The 24,657-nt window shown below is 43.7% G+C and overlaps 1 protein-coding gene across 1 annotated transcript; it reads right to left on the bottom strand.

The window, feature by feature from the left end:
• Positions 1–503: 503 nt before the first annotated feature.
• On the bottom strand, positions 504–23,239 carry sim1a (SIM bHLH transcription factor 1a). The gene is made up of 12 exons (XM_068735664.1): positions 23,014–23,239; positions 22,375–22,855; positions 17,400–17,479; positions 13,991–14,080; positions 13,800–13,908; positions 13,633–13,718; positions 11,404–11,603; positions 10,918–11,024; positions 10,227–10,374; positions 4,550–4,712; positions 3,391–3,769; positions 504–2,214 (listed from the first exon to the last, which is right to left on the bottom strand). Exons 2-12 carry the CDS (start codon positions 22,547–22,549, stop codon positions 1,514–1,516), a joined length of 2,238 nt encoding a protein of 745 aa, XP_068591765.1. The 5' UTR covers positions 22,550–22,855; positions 23,014–23,239; the 3' UTR covers positions 504–1,513.
• Positions 23,240–24,657: the final 1,418 nt, after the last annotated feature.

Below are 24,657 nucleotides of genomic sequence, written 5' to 3'. Positions count from 1 at the left end.
GCTAAAGTGAGGAAGAACTACCAGGATGAAAGGCTTTTAGTATAGAGGTAAAAGGCCTGGAGAGTCCAGCAGCAGAGCAGACTGAGACGACTAGAGCAAACAGTGAAGAGCCATCAGACCCCATCTCTGACCTCCACACACCCACTCATCTACCAGCTGCAAGGAACATTCTGCCATATCGCTCCCCATCACGTCTTTATTTGCCAGAGCAGCCACACCTAACCTGTGCACATTTTAAACGGATGAGTTCTATAAAAATCCGCCCACCTACAGTTGAGCGGCCTGACACAAAACAGAGACCAAAGCCGTGTTTTGTGTCAGGGTGTAAGTTGGCCATTTTAACACGGGGGTCTCTGGGTTTAGCGGCCATAAAATCAAACAGCACTTCATTTGGTATCAACATGTCTGTTATTAAAGACTTAATAAAATAAAACACGACCCATCTCTGCAAAAGGATTTTATTTTGTCCTCTTAGAACTGTTTCAGTCAAAAACACACTCAATATACAAGCAGACTGGCTTTGATTGCAGCTATATTTCAAAAGTCATAAAGAAACATTTAGTTAATAAATACATTTTGCCCATGTGCTTAAATGTGGTGGTGTGATTTTCTTTTCTCATCATATTTACAGAACACCATAAATAACGTCACGAGATGGAGCACGTTTTAGGCTTTGACAAAAGGAAAAGAGTAAATCCAAACGTATATGTATAAATATAGGTTCATCTGAGGAGGACACCCGTTGTTCAAACATGCCCACAGAACAATGATGAACAGTGGCTTCAGGAATCCGTCATAATGAACACAATCAAGCACTCCAATGGGTTACATTGCATATGGTCTGTTGGTCTTCCTGCTCAGATATGATCATGAAAACAATAGAACATGTCCTCAGATGATACTCAGGTTATGGTAGAAAATCTAAATGCTGTAGAATGTGTATCAGGCGGTTCTATCGTCTTGCCAATCAAATACTGTATCAGATATCAAAGCAGACCCCATTAAATATGTCCAACAGTATCATGCTTCTCACTGTAGTCATATCCATCAAGTAGCAGTCATCAATGGCTCTGCCTCTTTCTTTACTGCATTTACTTTCCTGCAAGATACCAAACGTGAGAGTAAAGAAACATCTGGAGAATGGCTTTGCATATTAGTCTGTGAACGTTAACAGGACGCTGCGCTCCGCATTGTGAACCATACCCAACCCTGTCACCTCTTTTCACAAGCTCTCCATCTGTCATAGTGCAAAAGGTTACACACTGGGAGGATGTGAAAGCTCAACTCCAGCTGTCTTCTACTTAGCCCTGTTTTCCATCGTACGGATTCTTTCTCTCTTTTAACAGAAAGCCTGTTAGAGCTCTAACTAAAGCTCTCTTCTGTTGCTTTAGTCTAGCTCTATAATGAAGCGTCAGTTTGAAGAAAGAGATCGGTCTGATGGAAAACCAGGATCCACAATAAGGCTTAGCAGTAGTGTAAGCAGCTCTGTGTGACTGCGTGTGTCAGATGAGCGTTAGCTGCCGTTGCTGATAATGACAGAGGTGCCTTTATGTCCCGGGGTCTGCTCTGCCGGGATGCGGAGGTGGGGGCTCACGTCGTAGTGGGTGGGGCCCGTGCCGGTGGAGGTGCAGTAGCCCCGGAGGCTCTCTGGGTCATAGAGGTTCTCCAGAGCGTAGCCCGTCAGGGAGTAGGCTTTATGCTTGTCCAAGTAGGGCCGTGGGTGGGTGTGGGGGGGGTAGAGAACCGAGGTGGGGGAAGCCGAGCACGGACCCGGCCGACCAAACGGGTGGTGCAATGGCAGAGAAAGGGGGGACGGATCTGTCTGGAGGTAGTCTTTGGGCTTGTGGTGGTGCTCGGGACCTGGACTGCTGAGTCTGGACAGGGGGGCGGGACTAGGAGCAGGGCTGATCACCTGACTCAAACCTCGACACACCACGGTCTGCAGCGGTAGGGGCCCCTGCGTATACTCAGGAGCGAAGCACGGTCCGGGGCCCTTGGGCAGCCCGTTGGCCGGCCCCAGCGGGCCCTTGCGCAGCTGAAATCGGCTTTCTTCTTCCTTGATCATCTGCTGCGTGGCCCGGATCAGAGTCTCGATCTTGCTGGGTCCCTGCGGGCTACACCGGTACTGGTCAGCCTGGTACCGATCCCCCGAGTCACTGGCTGAGCCTCCATCTGGAGAGCTGACCACGCTGTCCTCGTCCCAGTGGCCCCGGCCTGCAGGAAGACACCAAAAGATTCAGCACTTTAACGCCGTTTCAACATATACATCAAGTCCTGTTCAACTTTTCACATATCAGTTGCTGCTTTTAAAAGGTTTACGCTTGAATTGTAATTCCTGTTGGTTTTCAAGATTTTTTACCAAGTTGGTGGTTTAAAATACAACTATTACTTTAGGACTAAATAACAATGACATTTATATCCATTTGCTTATTTGTTACATTTTGTTGTAGATAAAAAGAAGGATCCCAGTGAGGCATACAGCTTATTAATGAAACTATCGGATCAGTACCAGGTACCAGGTATTAGTATCAGTACTTAAAAAGTCGGATCAATACGTCCCTAGTCACTATAGAATGTAACTGATTAAGATAGACAAGTGCCTCCTTAAATAAGTCATTCAACCACCGAGCCTCACAGCTGTTAACCTCTGACGGGTCTGTGGATGAGAGAGACCGGGTTGTGGTCCGACGGACGAAGAGGAGCTGGCGGAATAGCACAGAGTCATTGGTCGAGCGTTTTGTCACCTCTCGTGACACTGAAGACTTGCTCCTTGTTAACTCACAGGTACTTTTCTTCAGCTTACATGGCCAACACAAATACCAAAACCAGAGTCTGGCTTTGAGCCTTCTGTGTGCATGATGCGAGTCGGAAGCCGTGGCCCCAATCTCATTGAAAACATGAACAGCTGTCGAGAGGAATGATTGCAACTGCACTTTGTGTCATCGGCCCTTCTACCGTACGTCCTGGGCTCATAGGTGCGGAAGCTGGAAGTAACTGCACGTGTTGAGCAACGTAGGTTTGAGGTCTTGCGTAATGGATCAAATCTCTAGAAGATCCAGACTTCCATATTCAAAGGAAAACCACATGCGCTCAATTAAAGGAGCAGAAAAGATAGAGAGCAACACCGTGTCGCTACAGGATTTTTCTGGTATCAATATATGAGGACATGACATGGCACCACAGCAGCACAGAGTGCATTCAGAGCGTTTACTGTGTTGAGAGGACAGACTTTACTGGAAGCACCTTTAATCTATCTATCAGGGGCCCTGGATTAAAGACCATCAGCACAGAGTACTGGTTGCTGGCAGGTTCAGTCTCAAACTGTCAAGGCGTTAACCGTCCACACAGTTCGGTCTCTACAGGGAACACGGCCCAGGTCTTAGTCCTCACCATTGTAGTTGTGGACGGCTGTGATGTCACATCCCTCGTGGTTCTCCGAGGAGCTCTTGCCCAGCGGCAGGACGGACCGGGCGGTGCCCCACCATGCGTCCCTGCCAGGGGGAGGAGCTCCTAGAAAATAGCGGCCCGCCTCACATCGGCCCCGCTCACAGCTCTGAGCTTGACCGTGTGCGTAGCCGTCACTGTGATGATGCTCTTCGGACAAGCTGTAGCAGAGCGTGTGGGGGTCGGGGACCTGCCTGTACACACAGGAGGCCTCCGGGCCCTCGCTCTGCTCCAGCAGCTGAGGGGAGGCGGAGTCTGTGAGGGGGCTGCTGCCCCACGGACTGCCCTGGTCCGACTCTGAGCGCTCCGTCTGGAAACTAGGATACTGCACAGAGAAAAGTGTGGAGGGAGACAATAATATACATTATAGAAAGCCTTAATGAGCCACATTGGAGATGCTCAGCTGACTGTACTTCTGTTTGACACCTTATCAACCCGAGGCGTAAACAAACCAAGCAGCTGTTTAGCAACAAACAAACTATTTAATAATCTTTTTGTCATCATTTATACAATGACTGTATTCATTAAAGTATTATTAGGTTTCTTGTTGTAATGTCAGCATTGTTTCTACTTCCACTGGTTCCCTAACAGAGCCAGTCACCCTACAACGTCTTCCAGAATCAGCTAAAAATAGACAAATGAAAAGTATCCTGGTTAGCTCTGTGTACTTACTGGCTATCACAAGCTCCCAGGACAAGGCCAGACTGCGTGTCCACAGTTGAGACAGCGGGTCACATGACACACACATCCATCACAAAAGAAACTGACAGAGTCCCAAACTAATTCAATTTGTATTCAAGACACTCGAAAGTGTGAAGTAAAAGAATCCATCCCAAACGGAGCTATGAAGGAAGTGACGATGTGACAAACTCGTCTGGAAGAGGATGACCCAGTCAAGTGAATCCATTACAGATTACAGAATACTTTCCGGGTCTACAGAACTACAAAAACAACAGCCAAGTCTGTCATACAGATACCTCACCTGGGGAACTTCAAGTAGCAAAAACAAGATGCTACAACAGGAGATGCTACCTAAATATGTAGTGCGTCGTCGTGCGTGTGTGTAGAGGCTTAATGACAGTCCAGTAAGACATTCAATCCTCACCTGAGTGTATGGCGAGAGCCTAGCTTTGGTCTTGGGCCGGGAGACTCTGCTCTTGGGAGTTCTGCAGTTCTCCGTAAGGCTGGCGGTGCTGCTGCTGTAGGGGAAGGAGGCCTTGGACGTGGCCTGGTCCAGAGAAAGCTGCAGGCCTTTATACTCTGTCTCCCTAAAGACAAAAGCATAAAGTCCATGCGGTGCATTCACAGTACTATTTTATATGTTTTTCATTTGCATGTCAGATTTAATACGCTCTATAATTTACCAGGAGGGATCCCAGCCGCCTGGAAAGGCTGTTTATTAAAGAACACAAACAGCCCATGTGTACCTGCGTGTTTGGGTTTTCTCTTGGCACAGAAACCATTAACATCTGTTTAGCAATTAGAGCCTCATCACGGTGCTGAGAGGGCAGTGGGTTTGTGTTCCTGTGTGTGTGGGAGCGGTGGGGCTGTGCTGAGGGGCCTGGAACGGCTGTTGGGATGCTTGTTTTACCAGAAGGATTGCAGCAAGGCCTTCAACAAACACTCTACAGCGGGAGAGCTGTCCAATCAAATACACGGGGAGATTAAAGGCTATGTCTGGCTAAACCAGGCCCAGAGGAGAAGCTGGGACGTCTCACTCCGGGGAAATGGGAATTGATTTCTTGCTAAAGTGTTCTACAGATCTCACCACGTATGACGAGTTGATTTTGAGAACAGGAAACCTGGACAGGGTTTAGTTGAGACAAACAGTGACAAATGTTAGACCTTAGAGCTGCGTTTGACACCATTGATCAATACATCCTGTTACAGAGACTAGAACATTTGACTGGCATCAAAGGAACCGCACCAAGCTGGTTTAAGTCCTATTCATCAGATCGATCTCAGTTTGTAAACGTTAGTCATGGAGTTCCACAAGGTTCTGTGCTTGGACCAATCTTATTCACCTTATATATCATAGATCATATAGATCAAGCCAGATGAAACCAACCAGCTCACTAAACTTCAAGCATGTCTTAAAGACAAAACTGAAGTTATTCTATTGGGCCCAGAACACCTCCAAAATCAATTATCTAATGATATAGCTTCTCTAGATTGACATTGCTCTGGCATCCAGCAGCACCGTAAAGAATCTCAGAGTTACCTTTGACCAGGATTTGTCTTTTAACTCTCAGATAAAACTCATTTCTAGGACTGCCTTTTTTCACCTACATAATATTTCAAAAATCAGGCACTTCCTGTCTCAAAGCGATGCTGAACAATGTGTTCATGCAATCGTTACCTCTAGACTAGATTACTGCAATTCCTTATTATAAGGCTGCTCTAATAAGTCTCTTAAATCTCTCCAGCTGATCCAGAATGCTGCAGCTCATGTACTAACAGAAACTGAGAAAAGAGATCACATTTCTCCTCTATTAGCTTCTCTGCACTGACTCCCTGTAAAATCTAGAATCAAATTTAAAAACCATATCACTAGAGAGCTGCGCTCCCTACATTCAGGGTTACTTGTGGTTCAGTCTTAAAAAGTAGGATGAGAGCCAGAGCCTTCAGTTATCAAGATCCTCTTCTGTGGAACCAGCTTCCAGTTTCAGTCCGGGGGGCAGACACACTCACCACATTTAAGAGGAGGCTTAAGACTTTACTCTTTGAAAGTGCCTATAGTTAGGGCTGGCTCAGGTTTATAGTTAGGACTGACTCAGGTTTATAGTTAGGACTGGCTCAGGTTTATAGTTAGAGCTGGCTCAGGTTTATAGTTAGGGCTGGCTCAGGTTTATAGTTAGGGCTGACTCAGGTTTATAGTTAGAGCTGGCTCAGGTTTATAGTTAGGGCTGGCTCAGGTTTATAGTTAGGGCTGACTCAGGTTTATAGTTAGGACTGACTCAGGTTTATAGTTAGAGCTGACTCAGGTTTATAGTTAGGGCTGACTCAGGTTTATAGTTAGGACTGACTCAGGTTTATAGTTAGGGCTAGCTCAGGTTTATAGTTAGGACTGACTCAGGTTTATAGTTAGGACTGACTCAGGTTTATAGTTAGGGCTAGCTCAGGTTTATAGTTAGGACTGACTCAGGTTTATAGTTAGAGCTGGATCAGGTTTATAGTTAGGACTGACTCAGGTTTATAGTTAGGGCTAGCTCAGGTTTATAGTTAGGACTGACTCAGGTTTATAGTTAGGACTGACTCAGGTTTATAGTTAGGACTGACTCAGGTTTATAGTTAGGACTGACTCAGGTTTATAGTTAGGACTGACTCAGGTTTATAGTTAGGACTGACTCAGGTTTATAGTTAGGGCTGGCTCAGGTTTATAGTTAGGGCTGGCTCAGGTTTATAGTTAGAGCTGGCTCAGGTTTATAGTTAGAGCTGGCTCAGGTTTATAGTTAGGGCTGACTCAGGTTTGCCTTGGAAATGTCATAATTTCCCAGAGCACCAGTTCTTTGTTTAGTCCACCGACCAGTCCATTACCACAACGTCTTTAGTCCACCATCATACAGGACAAAGACAAGCAGATAATCCTCACAGTACATGAGCTGAAGTCAGACAATGCTCTGCATTTCTGTTTGAAAAATGCCAATTGATTGATTATTCGTTTCAGCTCTAGCCTATTATGCATATATACGAGTGATCATTGATTAATGCAAACATTGATTCAGAACCACAGTGATGAGTCTGTGTGAGTGATTCCATTGATTTAATAGAAAGAAATGGTTGCAATGTAAAGCATTGGTCCCCAACTTTATTTATCACACATCCCCTTGAAATCAAGAGGTATGTACCAAACTTGTAGAGGTCTGATGAGGTGAAATGACCAAGCATATCACAAGAAAAACAGATAAGAGACAAGTGAAAAATGGTCTGTCTTGTCCTGTTAATTATTTTGCGATTTCTTATGTGTCCCGTTGAGGTTCCCAACTCCGAGGCTGAGTACCAGTGCTCTAAATGACTTGATATAAAAGCAACACGTAGAGCCCTATCCTCTCTTTGTTTGCTTATGTATACATGGATTGTTGAACGCACTAAATGTGACAAAATGAAAGTGTTTGTATTGGGTACTGATGCTGAACAAAGAGGGTCGGAGTGTGTGCGTTAGACAGCAGAGTGACGAGTTAGTGCTGCACCACAACAGAAGGAGACAGCACTGATTAAACACACAGCGTAACTGTAAAAGGTGGGTATGTGCTTTCTGCTGCAGATATGCCTCTATTGCTAAATCACTGTCAGGATGTGGTGGTGGTAGCAGGAACAGGAGGCGCACAGGTTATCTGAGCTGAACACACAGTGGGAGTTCACATGCTGGTGAAGTGGTCTTATCAGCGCTCTTATCCACGCCTGCAAACACTAAAGCTACAGGGGGTTAGACGCACACAACACTCCACAAAAGAGTTTGCTCCTGTCCACATCCCACTGTCTGTCTTTTGTCCCACCATACCGGCTCATTCCGTACAGCAGGGCTGCACAGTTAATCGAATGTTTATCGTAATGTAGGCTTCCTACTATAAAATGCTTATGGTCGAGTGTTGTGTTTAAAATGCTCTTCTCAGAGAAAACTCTGCATATCAAATCAAGCGCTTCCTGAACTAACAGCCAGGGGACAGGGGACAATGGAGATGTTTGGGCTTCACTGTCATGCTGCTGTGTGTGCACCCTGCAGTAGAAGTCCACAGTAGAAGACTAATATACGGTCTATAGCAAGAGGAAAATGCACTGAATCCAGGTGAAGAAGAACTTTATTTTAGGTAAATGTGGTAATTAGCAGGATTGTAGCGGGACGTGAACGTGAAAGCACTGCTCTGTTTATTTCATTTTGGGTTAAAGGTTTTGATGAAAGATAATTTTATTTTGCTTCTGGAAGATTCTTATTTTGATGCAAAGGGCTGCATAGCATGGAAGTGAAAGCAGCGCCCTGCTGATTTAAATGTGAAATGAATAATCGCGATACATGATCGTGATCTCAATATTGACCAAACAAATGGTGATTATGACCCTCACCTACAGCACAGAGCAGGAGGAGGAGGGCCATGAAGCCGGAGCCCATGAGCGCTCATCCAGTTCACGGCCATTAAAAGGCCACAAACACAGAGCTGCTGTGGAGGTGATGGAGGTGATGTAGGAGCTGCGATTCATTCACACGTTCACTTGTACATCTGTGAAATATGCACATCAGGGGCAATAAACAACGTCATGATGGGCAGTAATCGGTATCCCTCACTTATTAATAAGAGCGTAATGATGACGGTTTGATCTTATTGGAAGGGGTTGAAAAGTAGCAGCTTGTGACGAAGATTTTAGAGGCGACCCAGTGCTGTCGGACTGTTTGCACATGTAATCCAAGCCCGGTCCGATAAGCTTCAGCGCCGGCCTTTAGATATATTCTGCCAGTCTTAGATAAACTCCACCAGAGAGGCTCCACAGGTAGCAGCCAGCAGTAAGGGCTCAGACACCGTCAGCCTCCATCAAAAGAAAGAGCGGGAGAGTTCTGGTTCTCCTCAAATAAATCATTATCACGCTTCCTTTGTTCCAAACTCACAACAATAAAGAGTACAAAAACTGAATATGACTTAAAAACTTTCTTCATTGGCAGATTTTGCAAACATGCATCATATCATATTTCCAATTAACCTCCAGTTAATTGCTTCACAGCAACTGTTTGCGTAAATCTCCAGTACCAACACTCATTATCTCATCAAAGCTCACACTGACTATAGAGAGCTCTGAGCCTTGGGCCTGTCCTCGGATCCACGAGAGCCACCACGACTCTGTAAAGTAGGGCTCCCAAACATTCTCTGCTATTCGATAGTGATAAACAGCAGACATTCAACCGATAGTGAGTTACATGTGTTTCCAGTTTCAACACTCAGAACTGGGATGTGTCTATAAGCTGCTGTTAGATCAAAAGGGCTGGATGGTCAGCAGTGGGCGTCTTCCATGCATCCATCACTTCTCTGAAGAACTCACTTGTCTTTAATTATATCAAATAAGGACTCACGCCCTGGACATGTTTCAGACTTCACATCCGTGCTGCTGCTGACGCGCTGCCTTCACTGTACGGCTGAAGAAGACAACGTCAAACAACAATCTGGTGGTTCTGACTTCTCTACACTGTCGGTGACGTTCCAAGCCTGTTGGCTCCTCCTGAAGACTCATCTTAAAAAAGATATATTGTTTCTTCTCATTTCCTAACACAGAGGACACTAGTTTAAAACCAATGTGATTCGGACAGGAGGACATGGTACATTTGGTGCAGTAACAGTGGATCAGAACATGTCATTAGTCATTCTTACAATCTGTAAAAAAAAGGGAGAACCTCACAAGTAAAAACCTAAAATAATAACAGTTCACGTCCTTTCAGTCGCTGGGCTTAGAAAACTCGAAGAGCCCTCGGCTCTGATTGGTTGAGTTTCTTCAGGTTTTGGATCCTTTCAAATGCCATGAGGAGCAGTACAAGGAGTCAGAGGAACGTGATGTTTGCTCAGACTATCTCTCTCATGTTCTTCTGTCAGTGGATACAGGGACAGTTTGAACAAATAGGACAACAGGTTATTCTTATTGAAGTCACCAACTGTAGCTATAACTCAGTAGATGGCCAACTGTATGTGAATATATCACTGCAAACAGTAGATACAGCTACTTGTGTCACACACACTCAGCTAGTGACCGTGACGGGAAAGATGAGGAAACCCACGGTGAAGGTGTCAGAGACAGATACTCACGTGAGAACATAGTTGACGCTGACGATGCAGTGAGGTCGAGATGAGCGGCTGTTGTGTACAATGGTTGCATAACTCTGAACCCAGACCCAGCCGCCTGGCTTGGCCAAGAAACGGTAGTACTTAGTGGTGACCTGACCTTTGACCAGCACTAGAACAAGAGAGGGGCAAGACATGACAGCAAAGGATTACTGGGAGCAAAACAAATATATATCATAGCATAATAAATCACACATCATTATACAGCGGCCAAATGTGAAGGATTGAAACGGTACTGTCAATAGGTGTACAAACTGTAAACATGTTCTATTGCCTAATGGTTTAAAGAATAATATACGGTAATGTTGTATAAGAACATGACATGACCTGGTCTAACACAAGATAACATCATATCACACAACTAGAAAACATGATGTAACATCATATAACAACATAACACACAAAACATAACACACTATCGAGTGTTGCACGAATGAATCCTAAAACCAGGAAACAAGTCTCAAACTCAACAGGCTGTTTTTAATGGCTTCTTGGTTAGAGGGTTAGGGTTGGGTCACCATGTCATCTGTGTAGCACTCTATGACATAACCAGGTGTGCCGTGTGTGTGTGTGTGTGTGTGTGTGTGTGTGTGTGTGTGTGTGTGTGTGTGTGTAGAGAGAGATTTTGTAGAAAGGTAAAACAAACCTAACTCACACAAGTGATGAGCACATCGCAGATGGAAGGAGTCACAGCTGTGGACGTGATGATAGAGAGTCTTCTCAATGAGATCCTGAGGCTCGTAGCCCGTCAGCTCTGCAACCCTGAGCCACACACACACACACACACACACACACACACACACACACACACACACACACAGGGTTCATTAAGCCTTCCCACACATACTAACCACACTCCCAAAATATGTAGCGTACAAACAAGCAGAAGAAATCACAGCCAGAACACAGAACACTGTCGCACAGAACAGTGTCACACAGAACACTGTCACACAGAACCCTGTCACACAGAACCCTGTCACACAGAACAGTGTCACACAGAACCCTGTCACACAGAACCCTGTCACACAGAACATTGTCACACAGAACAGTGTCACACAGAACCCTGCCACACAGAACAGTGTCACACAGAACCCTGTCACACAGAACCTTGTCACACAGAACCCTGTCACACAGAACGTACCGTGAGTCCAGGAAGATGAGCTTCATGTCCAGGCTGGCTCTGAACATGAACATGTTGCTGTGCAGTTTGATCTCCGTGACGGCGCTGGGCGGCAGCGAGTGACCAACAGCCACCAGCCCCACGTTCTGATAGCAGCCGTCAAACGGAGACATGTCCAGGCTGTACTGACGGATCTTCAGGTAGCCACTACAGTGGATCACCTGGACCAAGAGTTCACAGATGGATCAATTACTTTACAGTTTGATCTGCCGCTATGAGTAGTTCATCAATGAACATGAATGATTACCAAATAAAGTGCGTTTCTGTTCTTCCTTTTTAAAAAGACATTCTCAGCCTTAGTTTTACTCCAGTAGGAAATAAGTTAGGGTTCTTTGGGTGAAGTATGTCACTCTGAACATACAACACATATACAGCGTTTAGGGGCGTAACAGTTCACAAAATTCTCGGTTCGGTTCAATACGATACAGTGGTGTTTCGGTTCGGTACGTTTTCAGTACAGCAAAAAAGCAGAAATGCCAAATCCTCGCTGGTGAGACTCTCAGGTAGTCTTTAATAATTAAAGGTCGTGTTTGATACTAAACATCTTCTCTCAAATATTTCTCTATGAACTCAAACAGACAGTTCATGGAAAGTTTTAGAAGTTTTATTTTTCAGACTTAGTTACAGCGCTGCGGGTCTTTATCTCTCTCTCTCTCCTCATATTTACTTTAATATCAACACACAAAGGTTTATAGATTATGATCATAAATGAGGTCATCACTCGTCTCTCACTCGTTTCCTCGGTGTCGTTGTTTCTGTTCTCACTCGTAGCTCTGCTGAAGTCTGAAGTCTCTGTTTACTGGAGAACAATCCATGTTTTGTTCCTTTATAGTTTATGTGTTAACTTGTTGTACAGAACAAAATAAACATTAATAAGAAAAGGAAAGCCCTCTGTTTTGTCCGTCCTCTCTAAAGCCGCTAACGTGACTTCAGACGTCTCCGTAGGTCTGATTCCTCCGTCGCTCACTGATCGCTCCATTAACAGCTGCTTCCTCCATCATGAAGCAGACTTTAACTGAACAGCTGCTAGTAAAGACAACACGGTCAGTAACGCCTGTCATCAGTCCTCCATGTTGAATTAACCTGGTAGTCCATCGGTAATCAAAGCTGTTGTTGTTTGTGAACATTCGGTCACGTGATAGGAGCGTGACCAATCAGGGAAGGACATCGCGTTACGTCGGTGGGTTGCCATGTTTGAGCGCAGTGGCTCCACCAATTTCAGCTCTATTTTATTTTTTCAAAAGCAATTTAATATTATTCAAACGTATTGTTCGGTTCGTAATGCGTACCGACCCGTGAGCCCCATACCAAACGGTTCAATACGAGTGCGTGTATCGTTACACCCCTAACAGCGTTGTGTACCCAGATACTACTCTGCATCTTGTGCTGTGCTTCCTTGTGACTGGAGAGGCCCATCTGTGTTTGAAAGGTTGTCATATAGAAAGAAGAGGACCTGGGAACTAGATAAGTGTGTGGGTATGTTGTCGTCTTTTTGTAAAAGGGAAATTGAAATGGAAAATTGAACACGGCTTCAGACTTCGATACATTTTTCTGTTCTAGTTGACAAAACAATCTCAACTCTAGGACCACTTCCTTGCATGTTACGGAGCTTTAAACTACTGTATATCACAAACGGTTCAACCTTGAGGTATTCGTGGAGGAGAATACATTAAAAAGGTTTGAACATCTACAGTTCCATGACAAGTGAGAAAACTCCATCTGCTGCTGAGGATCATGTGAAACCAGCTCTGGATCCAAGAAGAACAAGAATCATCTCCTATAGTGTGCATGAGCCTTGTCAACCCTGTCCATCCAACCCCTTCATCAGAGCAACATGCTATGGATGTTATGTCTCCAGAGGATAAACCCTCATCATGTTGGTGACTTAACCTTTCAACTTGTCAACGCCATTAGGTAAGAAATTCCACTTTTATAGAAATAAATGACATATTTCAACAGGCTTGTTGCTCTGCAGTCTGGACACTGTACTAGCACCACCTCCAGGACAAATTGACCTTTGCACACAAGATAGCACGTAATCTTATAAGAAAATTGCAATGAACCTTGTTGAGCAGAATCCTGTTTGCTGAGGATGAACCCTTTGGATTTTGGTAAATGGTCTGTACTTGTATAGCTCTTTTCTAGTCTCCCGACCACTAAAAGCACAAGACAGGTGCACTGCCCTCCTACCTTGTAGCCTCCACAGGTGAGACCAGCATTTCTTTTAGCAAGGACACATTTCATTCTCAGAAAGAAGGAGCGTTCCATCTCATACTCTGCAGAGAGTTAAAAGACACCGTGTTATTTACGCTGCATGATGGGTCCTTGTCATGTATACATGGGGGGGGGTCTCTTACCGTGGACAAAGTGTGAGTGGTAAGGCTGGTGTGCTGTGAGGACAGCTGTCATTTCATCATGGTCTGCTGGATGGATGTATTCATAAATGCTGTTTCCAGTCAGCTCTACCTGTTGAAATTAACATATTCACGTCTGTCACTGTGACTCGTCAACACACCAGAGGACATCACACAGATCTCGTCAAACCAACCTGCGACAGGCCCAGGTGGACCGATGCTGTTTCTGAAATGTACATTATTTTACCGTCCGGAGCAACCACGAAGATGAAGCCATCTAACGTCTGAAAGAAACAGCAACAACACATATGAATACATATTTAATATCAACAAAGGGCAGAAAATAATTAGCCTTTAATAAAATCAATGTTATTGTGTTGAGTCCATTTCCATAGACGTGTATAAACTATACTGTCTTATTATGATTACACATCATTTAACTGTCACAGCAGACTGTTGGTTGTAACAACATCATGAAACACGTTTGAAGACATGAAATGAACACAAATAACAATGTAGCTTTAAAGGAACAGCTGAACTACACAGTGAGCTACCAGTTGATACGGTCAGCTCACACTGATGCAGCCCTACAGGACAGCCCTCACTCCTGTAGCCTACCTAAAATACTAGCAAGTCAGAGGAAGACTATACTATTATCAGCATTTGTAATATTAACTGATAAATGGAGTCTCTGTAGAAATGAAGCCCTAGCTGCTAGCTTGTAGCTCTAGCCCCCTCTTGTAGCCACCATGGATATATTGAACTGGATGCAGTCATTGTGCATGAAGCAAAGAAAGTTAGACTTCCTAAAATAAAAACCGTCGGTGTCCATGGACCCATAGAGCATGCTCTAGTGTTTCCTTTAACCTTGCTTCCAAACCCTCGCTCCAGCCTCGGTCTCATTCACAGGAACACAGGAAGGAGAACCGAATGATTTAAATAAAAGTTCAAGTGTTCGTACTGGGAAGTTGACTCTCCTGAATGAAATGGTCCACTAAGTTACAGACGTCTCTTTCCCAGTGTAAGTCTATGGGGAAAGTCTTTCTGGGCTGGCGTCACGTCACGGACCTGGGACTTGTAATTCCACCATTTGGCCACCATGTAAAATCTGCTTCACAGCCCGCCGCTCTTCCTGGGGGCTGGGTAGCCACTTGTCCTTGCTCTGTAGTGGTCTTTGGACTGCACACAGTCCTATTTGTCAAACCAGCTGACCTACAGCCCTAGATGACTATCCTGTAGATCTGCTTGAAAGCATGTTTGACAGTCCTGTAGACCTGATGGCTTACATGTAGCTCAGTTTGGCTCCCTTCTATGTCTGTGCGACCAGAGCTAGCCAACCTGTGGTTCTCTGTTAGAGCCAAATATGGTGTTGTAAATACAACTGTATGTTTCTGTGTGTGCATTGGGTGGCGCTGTACTAATGTCCTGGGTCAGGTCTATAGGTCCTGAAATCACCGTGGTTGTCAGGTGTTTGACCTCTTTATGGTAACAGATTCATGTGTTTATGCAAATGGTGCGTTTAATGTCGGCAGAAAGAACAGGACTGGTTTTAGGTTGTTCCATCCTTCATCCTTCATCTTCAACCTCTTATCCGGGATCGGGTCGCGGGGGCAACAGCTCCAGCAGGGGACCCCAAACTTCCCTTTCCCGGGCCACATCAGCCAGCTCTGACTGGGGGATCCCGAGGCGCTCCCAGGCCAGTTTGGAGATATAGTCCCTCCACCTGGTCCTGGGCCTCCCTCGGGGTCTCCTCCCAGCTGGTCGTGCCTGGAACACCTCCCTAGGGAGGCGCCCAGGTGGCATCCTCACCAGATGCCCGAACCACCTCAACTGGCTCCGTTCCACGCAAAGAAGGAGCGGCTCTACTCCGAGTCCCTCACGGGTGACCGAACTTCTCACCCTATCTCTAAGGGAGATGCCAGCCACCCTCCTGAGGAAACCCATTTCGGCCGCTTGTACCCGCGATCTAATTCTTTCGGTCATGACCCAGTCCACATGACCATAGGTGAGGGTAGGAACGAAGATTGCCCGGTAGATAGAGAAAAATTAGGTTGTTCCACTCTGAAGGAAATAAACAAACTCTCATTCAACAAACTTGTCTGTGATGATGTACCCGATGCAACTCACATCAAAGGTAGTCTAGACTACACCAGCGTGTCAACCAAGTCACTCCAGAGGGAACGACGCCTCAGCAGCTTACAGTACAAGACTGGGCTTCTTTAACACTCTGTGGTTCTCTGTGGCCAGCCTGTAGACCTGTAGCCCTGTAGACCTGCAGCCCTGTGGACCTGTAGCCCTGTAGCCCTGTGGACCTGTAGACCTGCAGCCCTGTAGGCCTGTAGCCCTGCAGCCATGTAGCCCTGCAGCCCTGTAGACCTGTAGACCTGCAGCCGTGTAGCCCTGCAGCCCTGTAGACCTGCAGCCGTGTAGCCCTGCAGCCCTGTAGACCTGCAGCCGTGTAGCCCTGCAGCCCTGTAGACCTGCAGCCGTGTAGCTCTGCAACCCTGTAGACCTGTAGACCTGCAGCCGTGTAGCCCTGCAGCCCTGTAGGCCTGTAGACCTGCAGCCGTGTAACCCTGCAGCTGTGCTCCATTGTGTGGCTGCTGATGTTAGAGGGGCTTTAGGACAGACTGAGGCTCTGTGCGTGACCAGGAATGTGTTCAGCTCATTTCACTCTTAAAGCACAAGAATGACGGCAGCAGGAGGCACTAAACCACACACACACACACACACACACACACACACACACACACACACACACACACACACACACACACACAGTCTACCTATAATAATAATAAAAACATAAATTTCCTGTCAGGGTAAATGTTACAAAGGGCTCAGCTTTAAATATTTTATAATGCTTCCTTCCAATTAATGTTTTAAGGGCCTTGTAAGTGAACCTTGAAAAGCCCAAAGCCCACATCTTTTTCCCAGTTCTTTTGAAAGTGCAGAGCTGAGAACAAGCACTGTAAGCACTGTTAGCACTGTAAACAATGTAAGCACTGTAAACACTGTCAGGACTTTAAACACTGTAAGCATTGTAAACACTGTCAGCACTGTAAGCATTGTAAACACTGTCAGCACTGCAAGCACTGTAAGCAATGTAAACACTGCCAGCACTGTAAACAATGTCAGCACTGCAAGCACTGTAAACACTGTAAACACTGCCAGCACTGTAAACAATGTCAGCACTGCAAGCACTGTAAACACTGTCAGCACTGTAAACACTGTCAGCACTGCAGGCACTGTCGGCACTGTAAGCTGCAAGCACTGGAAGCACTGTAAACACTGTCAGCACTGTAAACAATGTCAGCACTGCAAGCACTGTCGGCACTGTAAACACTGTAAGCACTGCAAGCTGCAAGCACTGTCAGCACTGTAAACACTGTTAGCACTGTATGCACTGTAAGCATTGTAAGCACTGTATGCACTGTAAGCATTGTAAACACTGCAAGCACTGTAAACAATGTCAGCACTGCAGGCACTGTCGGCACTGTAAGCCGCAAGCACTGGAAGCACTGTAAACACTGTCAGCACTGCAAGCACTGTCAGCACTGTAAACACTGTAAGCACTGTCAGCACTGTATGCACTGTAAGCACCTGTAAGAGATGTGCGCCCAGTTCCTGGTTGACTCCGTCCAGAGAGGTGCGGCTCACATGACCCCAGGACTCCCCGAGGCCTGCAAACAAATCAAGATAGCGTTACAAGAAAGGAAGATAGCGTTACAAGAAACTAAATGTCAGAGTTTACAATGAAAGCTGAGGGGAAACAATAAAGAGAGGGTCTAATTCTACAGTATTAGCCTGTACGTCTGCATTATTAACAGAAGTACATTCATAATTAGTCATTTTATTGTAGGGGCTTTATCACTACAACTGATGAGGCTTTAATTACAGCAAAACAAATACTGCTAATCACGTCTACAAACTGGTTTTACAGGGTTCAGGGTTCATTTAGCACACAATTATTGAATATAATTTTAAGACTTAACACCGTTAACTGCATCATATGATCAAAAAGGGAAATATTGGGTCAATAACAAGAATATAAAGATTAACACAGTTTTTGTGTCAATGTAATACAAACATAAATCCTACAAGCTGTATCTACTGTATAATGTAAATAGATAATAAATATGCATATCAATATACTGTACATATCTACACATTAAATATGTATTTCTTTGCACTATTTATATTGTTTACAACTTACAAAAACATTTGTATTTTTGTTAATGTTACTGATCAAATCTCTCTCTCTCTCTCTCTCTCTCTCTCTCTCTCTATATATATATATATATATATATATTTATATATATATATAAAATATATTTATATATAAATATATATATATATATATATATATTAAATATATATATATATATATATATATATTTTTATATATATAAATATATATATATATTTTTATATATATATAAATATATATATATTTAAATATATATAGATATCCCGTCTTTGTCTAGATTTGTTGCCCTTGTACTTCGATGTTATTGGTATTAATAAACAAATAAAAGCTGTAATAAAGCTTGTTATAAATAGCGTGCGGCCGTGTTTCATTCACAGATCAAATGTTTATTACAGTTATAGACGGCAGCAGTGACCGTCCCGGTGAAGTCAACCCGGTGTGTTGCTCTGCTGCTCTAACAGTAAACCGAGTCGTCGTAAAAGATAGGTGGTGAAAATAAGCCGCGGGACGGCGCGAGGCACGGAGCGCACCGGAGCCGTTCACGGGCACATCCCGCCGCCTCGCGCTTCATACGGAGCTCACATGGACTTCACGTCGGCATAAAGAGAGCCAAAGAAATGAACCCACCGAGCAGCCCCACGGAGAAACATCACGGCCAATGAGCCGGGCCCAAATATAAAGACGGGGCCTTTAAACACCAATAACGAGTTACACTACCACGTCACCAGCGCGTGATAATGCTTCAATAGACCTCCATAATAATGACTATAAACCTCCATAATAATCACTATAGACCTCCATAATAATCAATATAGACCTCCATAATAATCACTATAGACCTCCATAATAATCATAATAGACCTCCATAATAATCACTATAGACCTCCATAATAATCAATATAGACCTCCATAATAATCACTATAGACCTCCATAATAAACACTATAGACCTCCATAATAATCAATATAGACCTCCATAATAATCACTATAGACCTCCATAATAATCACTATAGACCTCCATAATAATCATAATAGACCTCCATAATAATCAATATAGACATCCATAATAAACACTATAGACCTCCATAATAATCACTATAGACCTCCATAATAATCACTATAGACCTCCATAATAATCATAATAGACCTCCATAATAATCAAAATAGACCTCCATAATAAACACTATAGACCTCCATAATAATCAATATAGACCTCCATAATAAACACTATAGACCTCCATATTAATCACAATAGACCAAATCATTATGGTAATTATTAGTTATTATTTAAAAACCAAACAAAACGGGTCAATCAATTCACAACACCGGAAGAAGAGAAAATATGTATCAATAAAATGAATACGAATCCCGGTAATATCCAGGTTATGAGTATTGGATTGGTTAAAAACACAGAAAATTAAAAGCATGTAAATAACCCAGCGACACAAAGAGACAGCGGCACGCGGCACATATAACTAACTGTCTGGAGCACGCGCTTCACAGCAGCGCTGCTATAACGAATAGCGAGGCTTTTCAGCTACACAGTGATATATATATATATATATATATATATATATATATATATAAAACGAATAAAAAGCGCCTCTGTTAACGACGTGAGGGGCTTTTATTGTGAAGTTCGTTTGAAGACACACAGTTAATGAAGTCAGCAGGCTGCACTTATTAATTACTCTTATTACATTTTCATGGAGACTATGAAAACACAAAACGTTACTCGCTAATTATTTCCATTACGTCATTTACCAACAAGCCGACCTCGCATGCTTATGATTATGTTTTTTTAAATCATTACTATTGTTGTAATTATTTAGCATTGTTATCAGAGCAGCAGTTCAGACGTGTCCGCGTGTTATTAACCCTTACACTGTCTATTCGTGACCGCGCATCGACGCACAGTGAGGCGGTACATTCAGAAGGAAAACGTTCAATTAACACATTATTTTTCATATATATATATATGTATATATACATTATTTTTCATATATATATATATATATATATATATACACACACACGAAATTCATTTGGAGAAACGTGTTCAAATAGCGAAGTGATATAAACACATTAAGTACATCGATCACAATTTGAGATCATAAATAATTGTCACAATTTATTCAACATTGAAATAATCCGTTGCAGCGCCACAATATTTTAATCCTTAAATGTAACACATTGTAAAACATAATTAAAATGTAATAATAATAATAATAATAACAGTGATCATAATATGTATCATAATAAAAGCATATTCGTGTTTATTGAAGATAAGTCCTAACAGTCACAGTGAGGTGGAGAACATGACTCAAACAAACAAAAAGCTGCCCGAAGTCGCTCATCTGAGCCAGAGAACACACACACACACACACACACACACACACACACACACACACACACACACACACACACACACACACACACACACTGCAGGACTGCACACGTTCAGGACCCGTGAGCTGATTTATGATTATTATAGTTTGTGTATCACCATAACAAGATGTAAATGTACTGTAACACACAGTAAACCCTCTCTTAGGGATCCAGATATAAGTGTGTGTGTGTGTATGTGAGTGGAGGGGTCATGTAATTTAACCCAGGATGGACAACATGGCTGAGGTCAGAGGTCACACTAGTGACCACTCTGAGTGTCATAACCACACACACACACACACACACACACACACACACACACACACACACACACACACACAGAAAAACATCCTCTGGTACACTCCAAATTAAGAACCCTTTCAGCAATTATTGTCCCCACCTCGGCAGCCCTCTCATGGGCTTCACTAGTCAGCACACAGGCTCTACCGGTACCAGCAGAAGGGCTTCAACACACCAGGCAGGAGTGAGAAGCTGCTGCCTGAGAGCTGCAGATCCTTCAAGAATTCAGAGAGCTTGTTGCCTCTTGTGGAACGGCAGACATGTTCCTGTGAAGCTCTGCAGAGCTCCTGAGAACTGATTCATGCAAACACTCTGTACTGAGCATGGATCTGTCCCGTTACAATGTCCTCACTGAAGGGAATCTGATCTGTCTGTGGCCCCCAGACCCCAGGCCCCAGACCCCTAACCCAGACCCCAGCCATCAGTCCAATTCATCTGGATTCTACACCACATATCTACAGCTCATGTTGCAGGGCTGTTTTTGGAATCCTGCTGTGGTTCAATCATGAGAAGGAGCCTGCATGTTGTCATGTGTTACATGTAGAAGAACCTGCAGTATCTGTGTCTCATCTTCTCTTTTAGACTCAGCGATGTAAATAATGATACTTTGATTTCAAGCTGATTGGAATGTATAATCAAATAACTGCCTCACAGTCCATGTTGTGTATATTTGCAGTAATATATGCTTATATTTGTATCGTGAAGATTTAAAATAAATTGTCATTAATATAAAAGTATAATACTACTTGGTCAACAGTTGATGCTCCTTCTCTCCTGTGTGCGTGACAGTGATCTAATAGAAAGATAATAATCAATAAAGTGATCGCGTTCATCGCAGATCCTTGTCATGCGTCCTGCTTCCTTTGTCCTGCTCTACTGTTACAAGGAGCTCCATATGTGGAGGATCACACGTGCGCGCACTAATATCCGCGGCTCTGCAGAAGTCACGCAGGATGGAGCCTCGTCTCAGCTAATCTGCTAGCAGGGGCCATCAGGGGCCCCGAGAGAAGCTGGGGGGACACGGACAGACGGACGGACGGAGGGACCGCGTGAATCAATGTACTCATGTATAAATAGAATATAGTGTATTATGAGAAGATACTACTCAAACTCCAGGGACAGATGTTTTAATATCACGCGATGCGGACAGATGTAATGTCGCCTATGAGGCTGTAAAAAGACATTGCTCAAAATGTTTGTAATAACCATATAACAAAGCTATTTCAGGAATTAGGATCAGCCAACAGACGCTCACACTGATGCACAGACCGGTTTAATAGATCAGTCACATATTTGAAACGAGGAGAAACTGATTTATCATTTATTTAAAATTAGGGAAAAATTACAAATGACCAGCTAAGAACTGACTTTTAGCCACTTATTAAAAAGGACAACGGAAAATAAAAATATTTAGTATTCAAATCGTATTATTTAAAACAAAGAAAATACGCATGCTATTGGTACTATTACTATGTGAAAACCCTATTTACAGGAATACGATCAGCAGTTTATCCTCACATCTATTCATATATAATAACAATGTATAATTATCTATACAATATGATACTGTAGTAATTATGAATTCCTCGTTTATATCGGTATGCTCTTGTGCTCCTGATGAAGGCCAAAGGTTCTTCTTTTTGTTCTCTTATTATTAATAATCATGAGTCAGGCTCTCACCTTCAGGGAACACGACCCTCATCTTCAGGTAGCTCGTGGTCAGCCGGATGATGGACGCTTTGTCCAGCTGGGAGGTGATGGCGGACGGAAGCGGCAACAGTTTGGCCAGTTCATAAAACTCACTGTTCTCCTTCTCCCGCCGGGTCCGCGCGGCGTTCTTCGACTTCTCCTTCATGGCGTCGCCTCTGCTCGTCCACCGTCGGTCCCCGCTGTCGGTCACTCGGTGTCCAGGTGTCTCATAGCCGTCTCCGCACACAGAACTAGATTTGTCCCCCTGGTCCACCTACAATCCACAGCTGCCGGCGGCGCGTGAACACACTCCCATATTTCCAGGTGTTCCGGTGGTTTGAGACGAGCGGGAGGCGGCTAATTCCTGGCTTTCTGAGGGTTCTTGCGGCGCTCTGGTCAGCCCATCGGGGGCCTCACTGCACACTTGGATCCATCACACCGGGTGCTGAGAGCCGCTGGGGGTCATTGGGCCCTGTAGGAGGACACGTGTGGGACAGAGACGCTATCTGGGTGAGGCATCACTTACTAAGTCACTACGTACAACTACCAAGGACACTTGTTTGAATCCCTCTACACAATGTAGTGGCGGTACTTTTAAATGCACACTTCACTGCATGCTTGTTCGCTTACCTCCGCGCAGAAGGCCGACAGTTAGCTAAACTGACGCCCGTCGAGCTTCAGAGTGTCCCGGCAGAATGTCCCAAAAAGACCAGCATTCAAATCCTCCATCCCGTGTTCCTCTGGACAGCAGAGCACCAGAGCCGCCCCAGTGCTGCGGGCTCGAATACCCGCCCACTGCGGGCAACGCTTCTCCTATTGGACGACTGGATAACCTCTTGACCTATCTATTGGCTAATCCGAATAATGACGCGCTTCAGGAGGAACGGGGATTGGCTGGTGAAAACATTCACCTCTGGACAAACTGGAACGAAAAATCCCCCAGAGTGCGTTCACTCTACGTCCCCTCAAACAAAATGTATTCTGAAAGATTTAAAGGCGATCAACACAATGACATATTCACTAAAGATTGCTTTGAAGCCATTTAACAAGCTCTTTCACTTGGCACACTTTGGCCTGACTAGAATTATATATTTTCATTTTCACAATTTGTCCAAGATTATTGCCGCTTCTCACATCCAACAAAAAGTTTACAATTGTTAACGGTGGCAGGCAGCGTGTTTTAATATTTAGTACAGAAATGTACATTTTAGCAGCAGATTGAAACATTGCATCGACCTATACAGTGTGGATGATGGGCCACATCTGAATGATGATTGAGATTATATGATTATTATGTTCCTGTGGAGGCAGAGGCGTCTTCAACCTGCAGATAATAGAAGATCCAGAACATGCGCAGTTCAGCGGTGCCGCTGGTGCTGATGTGGTGTTTCTTTAGTTGGTTACTACAGTATATATTTCTGGCCTATATGACACGTAATATAGAACTACAGCACGCGCTCTATAGGCCGAACATCAAAATGGAAATTATATAAATATATATATATATATATATATATATATATATATATATATATAAATATATATATATAACAGAGAAATATATATAGAAATAGAAATATATATATTTCTCTATATTATATATTTCTCTATAGAGGAATATATATATATATATATATATATATAATATAGAGGAATATATATATAAATATAGAGATATATAGAGGTATATATATATATATATAAATGTAGATATATATATATACATATTTCTCTATATATAATATAGAAAAATATATATAGAAATATAAATAAATATATATAATATAGAGAAATATATATATTTATCTATATTATATTTATATATATAATATACATATATATATATATATATATATATATATATAAACAGTATAAATGTGATATAGTGATTCACCATGTCCTTGTGTTAAGTAGTTGTCATGCATGATATGATGATGGGCACACGTCGGCAGGTCTCTCTCTCTCTCTCTCTCTCTCTCTCTCTTTTTCTCTCGCTCTCTCTCTTTTTTTTTTCTCTCTCTCTCTCTTTTTTCTCTCTCTCTCTCTCTCTCTCTCTCTCTCTCCGGTTGTCAGGACCGGAGCGGCCTGTCGGTAATGGGATCCAGCCTGCGGTGAGGAAATCATCCGGGGCGCTGTAGGCGCACGGAACGGTTTAACCTCTGCCTCAACTCCACATGTAGGACTGTGATTAGACTGCGACTGTGGAAAATATGACGGTCCTGATCAAGAAGCACCGAGCCTAGTCCAGATCTCAACAAGCAGATCAACGTGGGC

This window comes from Cebidichthys violaceus, unplaced genomic scaffold (assembly GCF_023349555.1).
Source record: "Cebidichthys violaceus isolate CVI_PGR_0920_01 unplaced genomic scaffold, fCebVio1.0.p SCAF_7, whole genome shotgun sequence".
Lineage (NCBI taxonomy): Eukaryota > Metazoa > Chordata > Actinopteri > Perciformes > Stichaeidae > Cebidichthys > Cebidichthys violaceus.
Note: the sequence above shows the minus strand (reverse complement) of the source record. Positions and strands in the feature narration are given on the sequence as shown.